Below are 15,982 nucleotides of genomic sequence, written 5' to 3'. Positions count from 1 at the left end.
TATTTAACAATAATCTGCAAGTTGTTCCTCAGTTTGAGTTTGAGGGCCAATCAGCTCCTGACCTCTGTTCAAACTTGGAAAAATTAGCAAATGCCAAAGGTGATAGGAGAGTGACTGGCCTTGACATCAAGGAGGCTGAGCAAAACTGGAGTCAATGGAAATCAGGGAAAACAGTTTGCTAGTTGGGAGTCATACGTGACACAAAAAGATGGATGCTGTTGCTGGAGGCCAATTGTTCAAGAAATCTCTGCAGGAGTTCCTCAGAGTAAATATTTTCTAAATCAAACTGTTCAGAGATAAGAGGACAAATCTTTGCAGCTGTGTCTTGAACTTGGGCCTCCTGGACCAGAGGTAGAGACAGAACTTGCACTGTGTCACAACAGCCCCAAGTCCTCAGGGTGGTGTCCTATGCCTAATCATCTTCAGCTGCTTCAGTGATGACTTTCCTCCATCACAGTCTCAGGTGGGAACACGTGCTGTTGACTGAACAAAGTTCAGCACCATTCATGACTTCTAAAGAATGAAAACAGTCCATACCCAAATGCAGCAAGACGTTGACAATATCCAGGTTTGATCTCACAAGATGCATATAACATTCATGCCACGTAAGTGGTAGGTAACGACAACTGAGAACCTAACCTTTGACTCTTGACATTCAATGACATTACCATCACTTAAGCCCTCACTATTAACATCTGCAGCATTACCATCAACCAGAAACTGTACTGGACCAGCTGTATAAATACAGTAGTTACAACAGCAGGTCAGAGACTATGAATCCCATAGTGAGCATCTCATCTCTCTCTCTAAAGCCTGTCCATCATTTACAAGACACAAGTCAGGATTATGATGGAATACTTTCCATTTGCCTGGATGAGTCCAGCTCTAACAGCATTCAAGCTTGACACCATTCAGAGTAAAGTAGCCAACTTGATTGGAACCACATCCACAAACATCAATTGCTACAATACCAATAATCAGTAGCATTGTTTACAATCTACAAAATACACTTTATAAATTCAAAATTCCTTAGACAGCACTTCTCAATCCCACAATCACAACCATCTAGAAGTGCAAGGACAACAAATACATGGGAATACTATTTACAAGCTTCACAGCAATCCACTCACCAACCTGACTTGGAAATGTATCACTGCTTCTTCACTGTTGCTGGGCCAACATCTTGGGACTCTAAGCCTAATGGAATTTGGGTCTCCCTGCAGCAAGCCAACTCACTACCAACTTCAAGGGCAATTAGGGATGGGCAATAAATGCTGGCCCAGCCAGTGACACTCATATTCAATGAGGAATTTTAAAGAAATACTAAACTTCCCTCCAAAAAAAAAAAGGTCATAAGTATGGATGTCCTCTGATTTCAGTGTGTTGAGAGATGTTTGCAATATCTCAGACACTGAAACAATCAGTGTCCATTTGAAATGAATCATCATCCAAAGCTTGAATGCTTCTACGTGAGGATAAATTTAAGGAGGGCAACCATGAAAACATTGGAATAGTTAAGTTTTGAGATAACAAAGGTAGGACAAGAGTATTTTGGCAGCGAATGAGCTTAGGCAATGGTAGAGTTGGTCATTTAAGTACAACCAAGTGCTCATCTTGGTACTTCAGCAGATATGTGGGCAGAACAGATTGGAAGTAAAGGGTTGTTTCAGCTTAGAGGAGAGGGATGGAGTTGGTGACTAAGAAATTGACTTTCTGACAGGGACTGAAGAGGAAACTTTGGCTTGTTTAAAACACCATGCTGGACAAGCAGATTGAGAGGTCAAGGGTAACAATGATAAAGCAGAATTTGATAGTGGAATTGAATCAATTCCAAACGTCACTGACTGTATTCACATTTCTACCATAGATACAGAAAATCAGGGGAGGCAGATGCCATTCAGACCCTCAAGCTTGCTCCGCCATTTAATGTTATCATGGCTGATCAATCTACTCAGTGCCCCATTCTCACATTTGCCTGTACAATTTAAGTCCTTTAGCCCTGAGCACTTCTCCTTGGAAAGCAGTGAATGTTTTGGCATGGTTATTTTCAGCAACTGCTGTAAAATTACACCCTGACCTCACTGTACTTTCCCTTTTTCCAACTTGTCAAAATAATGTCTTCTTGTTTTTACTATCAAAGTAGATAACCTTGCATTTATCCACCTTATACTTCACCTACCATGCAGATGTCCATACACTCAACTTGCCCAAATCTCACTGATTCATCTCTACATGCTCCTCACTGCTCTCACTCTCACCAAACTTTGTATCTTCAGCTACATGAAGATATTACATTCAGTTCCTCATCAAGATCATTGCTATTTACTATGAATAGCTAGGATCCAAGTACTGATCCCTGTGGTACCCACTAGTCACTACTTGCCACTCTGAAAAAAAAAGATTTGTTTATTAATTTTCTTTATTTTCTGTCTGTCAGCCAGTTCTCTATCCAGTATATCAGTATACTGTCCCTGTCTCAAGCCCTTTAATGTTACATGCTAATCGCTATGGGACCTTAGTAAGGATCACTGAATTGCAACCAGCAGAATTTTCTCATATAAATTAGTCTTGACTACAAAAACATTACATCACTTATATCAGCTAATGTAACATACAGCGAAGATATCCCAGTTTGTGGGGCTTGGCTGCTTACTGAATAAAGTTCCATCATTCAGGAATGCAGCAAAAATTTGTTTTAACTGGCAAAGAACGAACTTTAGGCCTTGTATTTAAAAATCCGTCTGATATTTGAAAGATTTGGGACAAATATATTCATGCAAATTTTGTCAATATTTCTTCAGATGACTCACCTCTGAGTCATTCAAAAGCTCTTTACTAAGTTCTCCATTTCTTGCATCAGTTGCTTGTTCAGTAGAATTTGGCTGCCACTTGATCTTTTGTTCAGCAATGACTGGCCTTGTTATACCACTGCCAGAGTAATTGGGGGAATCTACTATTCCAAATACCTATTGTAAGAATAAGTAAAATTTATTAGAAGCATAAACTGCAAAAACAAAATTGATCAATAAATAAGGGCTGAGAAGTTGTTCCTTGTCCCAAGTAGTTCGTTATACAAAATAAATTAAGTTAGCACTGTAACATATGCTACTAAAATCAGACTAATGCAATTTAGATAGGATAGTGTTTTTGTGCATTTCATATACAAGTACAGAACTTTAACTGGATAAAATGGAGACAATAGAATATGCCATGGAAGTGAAAAGTTTTCGATCATTAAATTTAGATTGCCCACGACACATGAAGAATGATCTAATTTCTTATTACCAAATTTTCCGAATAAGATGATTGGATACACTCCTATTTTAGAGAGAAGAGGAGGCCCCTTCCATTAGGCAGCCAAATTGTTCACCCTAAAAATTCTCAATTGTAAACATGTAGTGATCAATCTGATGGATGCAGCTGCCAGCCTGAACCATTTAGTGCTTCGGCAATCAAGTCAACAAAATAACCTTAGTGGCGTGTTCCTTGCTAACCTATCAAAGATATAACTGTCCACTGTACCAGGTAACATCGTCAATGAGTCTCCGGATGAAGCACTGGTGGTATGGCCCGCTTTGTGTGTGTTTAGGGATAAACACAAATAAAAAGTGAGCCATACCACCAGTGCTTCATCTGGAGACTCACTGATGTTATTTAGTTTGGTGATGAAACATCTGAAACCGTACCTACCAGCTCAGCGAGCAAACCTACATCCAGAACCTCAACCTGAGCGACAAATCTTAAAACTCGCTAACCTGTCTTAAATACACTCAAGATTTGGCCTCCACTTGATGGCAAACTGCTATAAAGCTTTTTTTTTTAAAAAAAGGAGAAAGAAACCAGATAGATGGCCCAACATCAACCTTGTCACTAGAAGCGACACTTGTCAACCCAGCCTGTTGACCCTGTAAAGTCCCATTTACTAACATGCAAGAGCAGTACCACACACTAGTCAAGCAACAACCTGACACACACATTCTCATGGAACCATACTTTATAATGTCCCACACAGTATGACCCCTGGGAGTATTCTGTCCCACCAGATGTGGACAGTGTTCTACAGTGAGGAGGAAGTTGACCTGGGAGTCTTTGACTCTACACCAGAAAAGAGGGGCTTTCAGCAGGCACAAAGGGAGCAAATCTACGGAGGCCCTAGTGAAGCAGAGAAAGTGCAGGGAGGTAATACACGGAGTTAAATGGTCACGGAGCAGGGCTTCTGTGCCAGGGCTTGACCGGTCCACCTGCTTTTCTTTCTTTTCTTTTGTTTTAAAAAGAAAACTTTTACTTACATACATGTTTCTGTTTATTTACCACTGGCAGTGGCAGGCAGGCCCTGCACGGACTTCAAGGTAGCGATTAAGCTCCTACGTACTTTCTGGGGTGAGAGCGTGGAACCTGACATCAAAATCTGCAGCGCAGTGGGCCCAGCAACGAAAGATGGCACCTGAGGACTGGCAACTTAGTTGTTGGTTGGGTCTGGCGCTCGTGGCAGAAAGGCATCACAGTGACAGTGACGAGGTGGGTGCAGTGTCAAGAGAAGTGACTCTGATGTTGAAGAGTCTGGTGTAGGTGGCGACAAGACAGTGGAGTAGAGATGGCAGCACAGGCATCATTGATATGCTGGCTCAGGACTGATAGACTAAGCTATATTGAGTCATACAGCGTGGAAACAGACCCTTCGGTTCAAATCAGTCCATGCTAAACTGGTCCCACCTGCCTGCTCCTGGCCCATATCCCTACAAACCTCTCTTATTCACGTATCTATCCAAATTTCTTTTAAACGTTATAATTGTAACCACGTCAACCACTTTCTCAGGGAGTTCTGTGATCCACCCTCTTTTAAATAAAATTGCCTTGTCTTTTTTTAAAATCTCTCCCCACTAACCTTAAAAATGTACCCTCTAGGCTTGAAATTTCTCATGCTAGGGAAAAGACAACTACTATTAACTCTATCTATATCACTCATTTTATAACCTTCTGTCAACTCCCCCCCATGCTCCAGTGAAAAAGTTCCCAGCCTTTATAACTCAAACATTCCACACCTGGCAACTTCCGGGTAAATCTCTTCTGAACCCTCTTCAACTTGATAATATCCTTCCTATAACTGGGTGACCAGAACTGTACACAGTATTCAGAAAAGGCATCAATGTCCTGGACAACCTCAAAATAACTTCCCAACTCTTACACTCAAAAGGACTGAGCAATGAAGGCAAGCATTTTTTTAAAATCACCTTGTCTATATATGACACATACTTCAAAGAATTATGTACCTGCACTCCTTAGCTCCTCTGTTCTACAACACTACCCAACACCCAACCATTAATTGTATGAACCCTACCCTTGTTTGTTGTACCAAAATGCAATACCTCACATTTATCCAGATTGAACTCCATCTGCCATTTTTCAGCCCATTGACCCATTTGATCAAGATCCCTTTGTAATCTTAGAAAACCTTCATAATCTACAATGTCATCAATTTTGGCATCATCCACAAACTTACTAATCACGCCTTTGATATTCTCATTTACAAATGACAAACAAGAGGGGATCCGGAACCGATCCCTGTGGAACACCACTGGTCACAGGTCTCCAGTCTGAAAAGCAACACTCCACCATTATTCTGTCTCCTGCTTTTAAGATAATAATATATCCAATTGGCAAGCACACCCTGAATCCCATGTAACCTACTTTTACTAATTAGTCCACCATGCACACCTTGTCAAAGGCTTTACCAAAATCCAAATAAACGTTTGCTGCTCTGCCATCAATCTTTTTAGTAACTTCCTCAAAAAACGCAAACCAAGAAGGTGAGATGCTGTTTTCCTTGCACAAAAACATGCTGACTATCCCTAATCAATTTTTGCCTCTCTAAATGTCTGTAAATACTCTTTTATAATCACCTCCAATTTGCCCACAACGTTTTTTTTTCTTATTCTTAAAACTATTCAAAATGGTACCAGATTGTGGCATCAGGCAAAAAAAATATTCACTGTATTTTCCTGTTTTTCTCACTGTAAAATGCACGTGACAATAAAATCATTCTTTAAGAAAGCAATTAGAAGAGCAGAGAGGGGTCATAAGAAAACACAAGTAAAATTATGTAGAATCCCAAGCTATTCTGTAAGTCACTGTCTGCAATGACTCGCTAATGACTGATTGTCCACCTAGAAAATTGCATGTCTCTGGTCATGCGCCCTGTCTGTCCTTGCATGGCTATGAGCCCAATCCTAGAGCTGACAGACTACAAATTTGGCAGGTGTTTCCAGAAGTGGAATTGGACCTTTGGCCTTCAAATCACTGGCATTCCTTTCTCTAGTTCCTTTTCAGTACTTTCTCTTGCCAGGTGTTCTCAAAGAATTGTATCCAATCAAACTGGAGCTTCTTCCAAGTTAGTTTCATATCCACGAGGATCTCCCACTCATTGACATTTATGTTGTATTTCTGAGGGAAGCCCGCAGGGAGTCTTTGAGGCTCTTCCTTTTTCCTCCTCTTGTTACAGCATCTTCCTTGAGCTGGCGGAAAAAGATTTGCTTTGGTAACTGGAACGCAGTTGTGACATGTGACCAACCCAGGGGCTCTAACCCAAAATTTTAATTCGAGTTGAGTTGGTGGAGTCCAAAAGAACAACTGTCAGAGTGAGTTTGCAGCAAATCATGAGAGGACCAGAATGGGAAAGCTTATTTGACCAAATCCTCACCAATCTACTTACTGCAGATGCATCCATCATTGACAGCACTGCCGGGAGTGACCACTGCAGTCCTTACGGAGACAAAATCCTGTTTTACATTGAAGATTAGCAGTGATGATGCTGCACAAACAGCAGATCTAGCAACTGAGAGATGCAGTAGGCCATCAGTAGCAGCACAATTGGACTCAACCACAAGCTGTAATCTTCTGGCCTGATATCTCCCACTCTACCATGACCATCAACCCGGAGATCAACTTTGGTTAAAAAAAATGTACTGACGGTTCTTCCACAAACAGCACCAGGAATACCTAAAAAAAAAAATGAGGGGTCAATCTGGTCAAGCTACAAGATTACTGAGTGCCAAACAGCACAAGCAGCAAGTGACAGATAGAGCAAAATGATCCCACAATTAACAGATCCTATCAAAGGCCTGCAGTTCTGCTACATCCAGTTGTGAATGGCAGTGAACAGTTAATCAACTAAAGGGAGGATGCATTTTCATAAATATTCCCAATCTCAATGATGGAGGAACCAACACCAGTTCAAAAATCAAAACTGAAGCACTTGCATCCATCTTCAGCTAGGACTATCAAATGAATGATGCATTTTAACTTCCTCCTGAGGTCTCCTGTGTCACAGTTGCCAGTCTTCAACTAAGACGATCCACTCCATTTGATATTAAGAAACCACTGGAAACTGCAAAGGCTATGAACCCTGACAACATTTCAGCAATATTATTGAAGACTTGTTCTTCAAAACTTGCTGTGCCTCTAACCAAGCTACAGTACATGCACCGAGAAGAGTATGTAAAATAGCCCAGATGTGTCCTGTATACAGAAAGTAAACTAATCCAATCAGGTCAGTTACTAATCTATTCTTGAATATCAGTAATGAAGAGTGTCATTGACAGTGCAGTCAAGCAGTACTTGCTCGAAAATACCTACTCAATGACACTTAGCTTTCTATTGCATCAGTTCCTGACCTCATTAGAGTTTTGGTACAATTCAGCATATTTCAGCTGAACACTGGAGGTAAGACAGGGAAGGGGGCAGGGGATGGTGTCTATTGTGACTCCTCACTGTTGGAATCAAACCTATGACAAAAGATGATTGCTGTTGTTGTTGAAATCACCTCAGTCCAAGAACAATACTTCAGGAGTGCCTCAGGGCATTCAACAGTAGATCAAAGTTTAGGAATTCTGTAACAACTTCCGGTTTCCTAAAATCCTGTCCACTATTTAGAAAGTTGAAAAGTCACATGGCATCAGGTTATAGTCCAACAGGTTTAATTTGAAAATACAAGCTTTTGGAGGGCTGCTCCTTCGTCAGGTAGCTAGTGGGGCGGGATACATAATCTTATAACTAAAAGATCAAAAGGTGGGGGTGGGGGGAGGTTGGAGAAACAAATGTTCTTGCAAATCAGGAATAGTACGGTCAAGAGGAATAGACACTGTGGCCAGGATTGAGAGCCCCAAGACTTTAGTGAGTGCCTGGGTGAAGAGATTTGGGAGAGGAAAGGAAAAATCCAGTTGTCTGCATAAGTACCAATAGTGTAGGTGGAAAGAGGTTCTGTTGAGGTAATGCAAGCAGCTAGGGGCTAAAATTATAAAACAGAACCAAAAAGATAATCATCTTCAGATTATTACCTGAGCAAAGAGCAAATTAGCACAGGGTCAGCAAAATTCAAAACAAAAAGCAAGTGGCTCAAAGATTGTTACAGGAGAAATGTGTTTGAAGTCATGGGACACTGGCAATAGTACTGGGGAAGGAGGGACCTGTTCCAAAGGGATGGACTCCATTTGAATGATGCTGGAATAAAGACTTCTGGAAAATAACATAACTAGGGCTGCGAACAGAGCTTTAAACCTCAGGGGATTTCAGCTGTATGAGAAAGGTTAAAGGTTAATGGGACAGGTATCCAGCAGTTTCCAGAACAAGCAGGACAGACTCTAACCTTCTTTAAAAAAATGTTTATTTAAGAAAAAAAGGTTTTTGAATATGACAAACAAAAAACAATTCAAAACAATACAAAGAAATTCAAATTACATAAATAAACAATAACTAGTAATTAAACAAAAACATGTGTAATAATAATACAGCTCAACGAAACATAGTAAAAGCCCACAGTAATAGGTGACTTTGTCCCCACTTTTGGGGCAGATATATTGGGATTCCTATATATTGCCTCTGCCAGCAGTTCAATCACCAATAAAAAAAAAGCAATGGTGATAGGGCAGCCCTGTCAACTGCCCTTAAGGATATTGAAATTGCTTGACTGCACACCATTGATGAGGACCGTGGCAAGAAGGTCACTATACAAAACCTTTACCCATCTGATAAAGCCCTCACCCAAGCCAAACTGCTTTAAACTATATAAAAAAAAAGATATGGCCACTCAAACCAGTCAAATGCCTTCTCCGCATCTAAAGAGATCACTAATCCCTGTGCCGATCATTGTTGACATACTTGGATCATATTGGGTAACCTCCCGACATTATTCAATGACTTGCGACGTTTTATAAAACACGTTTGATCCTCAATGATGGAGGGCAGCACAGTTTCCCATCTTAGTGCAAGAGTCTTGGATAGGATTTTGAAGTAGACATTCAAGAGTGAGATGGGCCTATAAGAAGCACAGTACTCTACGGCCTTCCCTTTTTTTTTTACAAGAGAGAGGTTTGCCTCTCAAATATGGTGAGGGGTGGCCACAGCTATGTGAATCCTTAGGTAAAAACAATGACTGCAGATGCTGAAAATCAAATACTGGATTAGTGGTGCTGGAAGAGCACAGCAGTTCAGGCAGCATCCAACGAGCAGCGAAATCAACGTTTCGGGCAAAAGCCCTTCATCAGGAATAAAGGCAGTGAGCCTGAAGCATGGAGAGATAAGCTAGAGGAGGGTGGGGGTGGGGAGAGAGTACTAATCCAGTATGTGAATCCTTAAACATCCTAAGTATTGGTGCTGATAGTATACTTATAAATTCCTTACAAAACTCACAGGGAAGTCCATCAGGACCAGGTGCCATTCCATTCTGAAGCTGCCTCACAGCCTCCTGAACCTCTTGCACCGACAACGGGCTTGAAGGAGAAACTCTTGTTCAGGAGTTGCTCCCAAAAGGTCCAAATTCATTTTTTAAAAAAAAAGGACTATATCCTAACCCGCCCATCCTCAACTTTCAGATTGGTACAGTTCGGAGTAAAATTTCCGAAATGACACATTAATCCTTTTAGAATCATGGGTCAAATTTCCAGTATCCTCTCTGATCGAGGTAATAGCTTGAGGAGCACTGCTTGGCAAGAAATGCTAAGTAATTGCCCGGCTTACCCTCATGCTCAAACAGCCGCTGTTTTGCAAACGTAAGCTCCCTCTTAGCTGTCTGAGGGAGCATGGAGTTTAGTGTGGATCAAAGTGCTGTGATCCTCTGCAGTTTAGCCAATCAAAGTATGCCCTTTCAGCTACCTTCAGAGGTGTCTCGAGCAAGCGTTGCTGCTCAGCCTTCCACTGTTTCTTACTAGCAGAATAGGAAATAACTAACCCCCTATTATAGGCTTTAACAGTTTTCCAGAGAATGTATGGGTTCCAGAGAATTGGAATTAATGAATTAATAAAGCCTGAATTAATGTCTAAACAAAAAAGCTCTGAATTCAGTAGACAAGAATTCAGTAAACTTGCTATCCCAAGGATTCTGGGTAATCCAAGATGGAGGATGGGAAAAATTTCTGTCTGGAACAGCTGCTCCTTTTGAGGTATTTTAGGTGCTGGAGATGATTTCCTTGAATTCCAGGAGCAGCAATTACTGTTTTATATGCTGTTGCATTGTTTTGGAACTTTGGCACAAAAACGCCAAAACAATGACAGTTTTAAAAGGGAGAAGCACAGACAAAGGAAGCACATGGTGAGGTCAGTGCAGGAGACAGAGAAAGAAACAGACACTGCCTTTCCTGTTTGAATTCACGGATCGCTGGACATCGGAGTGCGTCTGGGAAAATTAACAGTGAAATTCACAACTGATTTTGGAGGAACTGTTGGGTGAAGTTCACAGCACAGAAGCAGATAAGTGTATTGTTGCTTTAAGTGTGACCTACAGAAAGTCTACAGTAGTGATCTTTCTTGATTATATGTTTTTTGAGATATGTCTCTTGATTAAGCTAAAAAATATAAGCCATAACTATTAATTTAACCTGGGGCATTGTTTGTAGGGGAATAAGACGGAGTTATTTTCGGGGTCTATAGATTGTGAAGCAGCAAAAAGGGCCTTTAGTAGAGTGAAATGTGCTTGTTGTCAGATGTGGGAATTCAGAAAGTTTAAGGATTACAGCGGATTATATCTGCCATAAATGCTGTTGGCTGCAAATCTTATCAGATCGAATGGATCGGTTGGAGAGACAGAAGCAATGAGAAATTTGCAACAACAGTGTGTGATGGATGGCAGTTAGAGGAATGGGGGGAAAAAGTCTCAGATACAGTCACATAGATGGGTTAACTCCAGGAAAGGTAAGAAATTGGCAGCTAGTGTAGGAGTCTTTTGTGGCTAAACCCATTTCAAACAAGTATTCTGTTTTGGAAAATGTCGGCGTGAGGCGGGGGAAAAGAGATGGATTCTCAGGGAACGTAGCACGAATAGCCAAGTCTCTGGTATGGAGACTGGCTCTAATGCAATGAGGGGTAAGTCGGGTTCCAAGAGATCAGTCGTGTTTGGGGATTCTCTAGTCCAAGGGACAGAGAGCAGTTTCCTTGGCCAGCAACGAAAAATCAGAATGGTGTGTTGCTTCCCTGGTGCCAGGATCAAGGATGTTTCAGAAAAGGTGCAGAATGTTCTCATGGGGGAAGAGGGACCAGCAAGAGGTCATTATCCACATTGGAACCAACGACATAGGAAGGGAAAAGGTTGAGATTCTGAAGGGAGATTAAAGGGAGTTAGGCAGGAATTTAAAAAGGAGGTCCTCGAGAGTAGTAATATCTGGATTACTCCCAGTGTGACAAGGCAGTGAGGGCAGGAATAGGAGGATACAGCAGATGAATGCATGGCTGAGGAGCTGGTGTATGAAAGAAGGATTCACATTTTTGGATCATTTGAATCTCTTTCAGGGTAGAAGTGACCTGTACAAGGAGGACAGATTGCACCTAAATTGGAAGGGACTAATATACTGGCAGGGAAATTTGCTGGAGCTGCTCGGGAGGATTTAAACTAGTAAGGTGGAGGGATGCAACCCAGGGAGATAATGAGGAAAGTGATCAATCTGAGACTGGTACAGTTGAGAACAGAAACGAGTCAAACAGTCGGGGCAGGCAGGGACAAGGTAGGACTAATAAATTAAATTGCATTTATTTCAATGCAAGGGGCCTAACAGGGAAGGCAGATGAACTCCGGGCACGGTTAGGAACATGGGACTGGGATATCATAACAATTACAGAAACATGGCTCTGGGATGCGCAGGACTGGCAGCTTAATGTTCCAGGATACAAATGCTACAGGAAAGATAGAAAGGGAGGCAAGAGAGGAGAGGGAGTGGCATTTTTGATAGGGGATAGCATTACAGCTGTGCTGAGGGAGGATATTCCTGGAAATACATCCAGGGAAGTTATTTGGATGGAACTGAGAAATAAGAAAGGGGTGATCACCTTATTGGGATTGTATTATAGACCCCCTAATAGTCAGAGTGAAATTGAGAAACAAATTTGTAAGATCTCAGCTATCTGTAAGAATAATAGGGTGGTTATGGTAGGGGATTTTAACTTTCCAAACATCGACTGGGACTGCCATAGTGTTAAAGGTTTAGATGGAGAGGAATTTGTTAAGTGTGTACAAGAAAATGTTCTGATTCAGTATGTGGATGAACCTACTACAGAAGGTGCAAAACTTGACTTACTCTTGGGAAATAAGGCAGGGCAGGTGACTGAGATGTCAGTGAGGGAGCACTTTGGGGCCAGCGACCATAATTCTAATAGATTTAAAATAGTGTTGGTAAAGGATAGTCCAGATCTAAAAGTTGAAGTTCTAAATTGGAGAAAGGCCAATTTTGAAGGTATTAGGCAAGAACTTTTGATAGTGAATTGGGGGCAGATGTTCACAGGTAAAGGGGCGGCTGGAAAATGGGAAGCCTTCAGAAATGAGATAACAAGAATTCAGAGAAAGTATACTTCTGTTAGGGTGAAAGGAAAGGCTTGTAGATATAGGGAATGCTGGATGACTAAAGAAATTGAGGGATTGGTTAAGAAAAAGAAGGAAGCGTATGTAAGGATAGATCGAGAGAATCCTTAGAAGAGTATAAAGGCAGGAGGAGTATACTTAAGAGGGAAATCAGGAGGGAAAAAAGGGGACATGAGATATTTTTGGCAAATAGAATTAAGGAGAATCCAAAAGGGTTTTTACAAATTCATTAAGGACAAAAGGGTAACTAGGGAGAAAATAGGGACCCTCAAAGGTCAGCAAGGCGGCCTTTGTGTGGAGCCGAAGAAAATGGGGGAAGATACTAAACGAGTATTTTGCATCAGTATTTGCTGTGGAAAAGGATATGGAAGATATAGACTGTAGGGAAATAGATGGTGACACCTTGCAAAATGTTCAAATTACAGAGGAGGAAGTGCTGGATGTCTTGAAATGCATAAAGGTGGATAAATCACCACGACCTGATCAGGTGTACCCTAGAACTCTGTGGGAAGCGAGAGAAGTGATTGCTGGGCCTCTTGCTGAGATATTTGTATCATCGATAGTCACAGGTGAGGTGCCGGAAGACTGGAGGTTGGCTAACGTGGTGCCACTGTTTAAGAAGGGTGGTAAGGACAAGCCAGAGAACTGTAGACCAGTGACCTGGACATCGGTGGTGGGCAAGTTGTTGGACGGAATCCTGAGGGACAGGATGTACATCTATTTGGAAAGGCAAGGACTGATTAGGGATAGTCAACATGGCTTTGTTGATGGGAAATCATGTCTCACAAACTTGATTGAGTTTTTTGAGGATGTAATAAAGAGGATTGATGAGGGCAGAGCAGTAGATGTGATCTATATGGACTTCAGTAAGGCGTATGACAAGGTTCCACGTGGGAGATTGATTAGCAAGGTTAGATCTCACAGAATACAGGGAGAACTAGCCATTTGGATACCGAACTGGCTCAAAAGGTAGAAGACAGAGGGTGGTGGTGGAAGGTAGTTTTTCAGACTGGAGGCCTGTGACCAGTGGAGTGCCACAAGGATCGGTGCTAAGTCCTCTACATTTTGTCCTTTACACCAAAATTGGAGGTGTAGTGGACAGCGAAGAGGGTTATCTCAGATTACAACAGGATCTTGACCAGATGGGCAGAGAAGTGGCAGATGGAGTTTAATTCAGATAAATGAGAGGTGCTGCATTTTGGGAAAGCAATTCTTAGCAGGACTTATACACTTAATGGTAAGGTCCTAGGGAGTGTTGCTGAACAAAGAGACCTTGGAGTGCAGGTTCATAGCTCCTTGAAAGTGGAGTCGCAGGTAGATAAGATAGTGAAGGCGGCGTTTGGTATGCTTTCCTTTATTGGTCAGAGTATTGAGTACAGGAATTGGGAGGTCATGTTGCGGCTATACAGGACATTGGTTAGGCCACTGTTGAACTACTGCGTGCAATTCTGGTCTCCTTCCTATCGGAAAGATGTTGTGAAACCTGAAAGGGTTCAGAAAAGTTTGACAAGGATGTTGCCAGGGTGGAGGATTTGAGCTATAGGGAGAGGCTGAACAGGCTGAGGCTGTTTTCCCTGGAGTTTCGGAGGCTGGGGGTCGACCTTATAGAGGTATACTAAATTATGAGGGGTATGGATAGGGTACATAGACAAAGTCTTTTCCCTGGGGTCAGGGTGTCCAGAACTAGAGGGCATAGGCTTAGGGTGAGAGCAGAAAGATATAAAAGAGACCTAAGGGGCAATTTTTTCACATAGAGGGTGGTATGTGTATGGAATGAGCTGCCAGAGGAAGTGGTGGAGGCTGGTACAATTGCAACATTTAAGAGGCATTTGGATGGGCTTCTGAATAGGAGGGGTTTGGAGGGATATGGGCCTCGTGCTGGCAGGTGGGACTAGATTGGGTTGGAATATCTGGTCGGCGTGGACGGGTTGGACCGAAGGGTATCCTTTCATGCTGTACACCTCTATGACTCAAGGATGAACACAGTTAAAAATCACAACCCCAGGTTTTAGTCAAACAGGTTTATTTGGAGGCACTAGCTTTTGAGATGCTGCCTCTTCATCAGGAAGAGCTCTGCCCGAAATGTAGATTTTCCTGCTCCTCGGATGTTGCCTGGCTTGTTGTGCTTTTCCAGCATCACTCTAATCCTGATTTTTAAACTTTGTCCACGCCAGTCCAACACCGACACCTCCAAATCTTAAGGATAAAAGGATCCAATTACCAAATCCTCGAACCTACCATAGTATCCTCACACTTGACCATTAGATATACTGCAGCGTGATTAGAAAGTGATATTGCCAATTGTACATGACACCACCAAGCCCAAATGCACTGCAGGAGTCAAAAAGAGATCAATTCATTTGCGTGGATTCCAGAAAAACGTAAAATCCCTGCTAGTAGGGTGAAAGCGCCTCCAAACATCTACCAGTCCAGTTCAACACACAAATCCCTTAATTGCTTAGATTGTGATGATGATATTGGAGGGCCTTTGGGCAATCTGTCCACCACAGGATCTATCATATTAGACAATTAAAATGCCCCCCTACGACAATCTGCTGAGATGTGAGGCTAACCAGTCTAGAAAATACTTCTATCAAAAACTTGAGGGGGTGGGCCGAGGCACAATTAACATAAGACTCAGTATTCCTCCCCATATATCAAAGCTTTAAGGATTATAAATCTTCTGTGTGTCTTTAATACACTAACAACTTAAATGGTAGATTCTTCCTAACCAGAATGGCCACTCCCCTGGTCCTAGTATTAAAAGAAGAGAAATAAACCTGGTCATACCCATTCTGTTGCAGTTTCAGATGCTCTGCATCATCTAGGTGTGTTTCGCGCAATAGGATAACATCCACCTTTCCCCTTTAAGACTGGAAAGTACCTCTTCCTCTTGACCGGCAAGTGACTCCCTTTAATGTTCCAGGTATAATACCTGAACACATCCTTAGCCATAACCTTCCATAGCACCATTTAGACTCCAGAGAGGAAGAACTAACTATAAATCACTGAGCTTCAGCACAAGAAAGTCCACAAAACAAAAACTACATAAACTAAAATAGCTACAACCAACAAACCTACAAAACTTGCAAAAACTATCAAAAAACAAAAAGGCACCAAAGGCACTGGTTAGAGGAATTTATC

At 41.8% G+C, this 15,982-nt stretch overlaps 1 protein-coding gene across 18 annotated transcripts in view; it reads right to left on the bottom strand.

Annotated features, from left to right (window-relative positions):
• Positions 1–15,982, bottom strand: part of cep170aa (centrosomal protein 170Aa) — a 164,901-nt gene that overhangs the window by 64,495 nt on the left and 84,424 nt on the right. For 17 of the 18 annotated variants that reach the window (XM_072580474.1, XM_072580483.1, XM_072580480.1 and 14 more), the window contains one exon: positions 2,811–2,966. The exons of the other annotated variant lie outside the window; for it this stretch is intronic. In XM_072580474.1, the coding sequence (XP_072436575.1) occupies positions 2,811–2,966 (156 nt within the window). The remainder of the gene's footprint in view (positions 1–2,810; positions 2,967–15,982) is intronic. 18 annotated transcript variants of the gene reach the window in all.

The sequence above is a fragment of the Chiloscyllium punctatum genome, chromosome 11 (genome assembly GCF_047496795.1).
Source record: "Chiloscyllium punctatum isolate Juve2018m chromosome 11, sChiPun1.3, whole genome shotgun sequence".
NCBI lineage: Eukaryota > Metazoa > Chordata > Chondrichthyes > Orectolobiformes > Hemiscylliidae > Chiloscyllium > Chiloscyllium punctatum.
The sequence above is the reverse complement of the archived record's forward strand: the minus strand, read 5'-3'. Positions and strand labels throughout refer to the sequence as shown.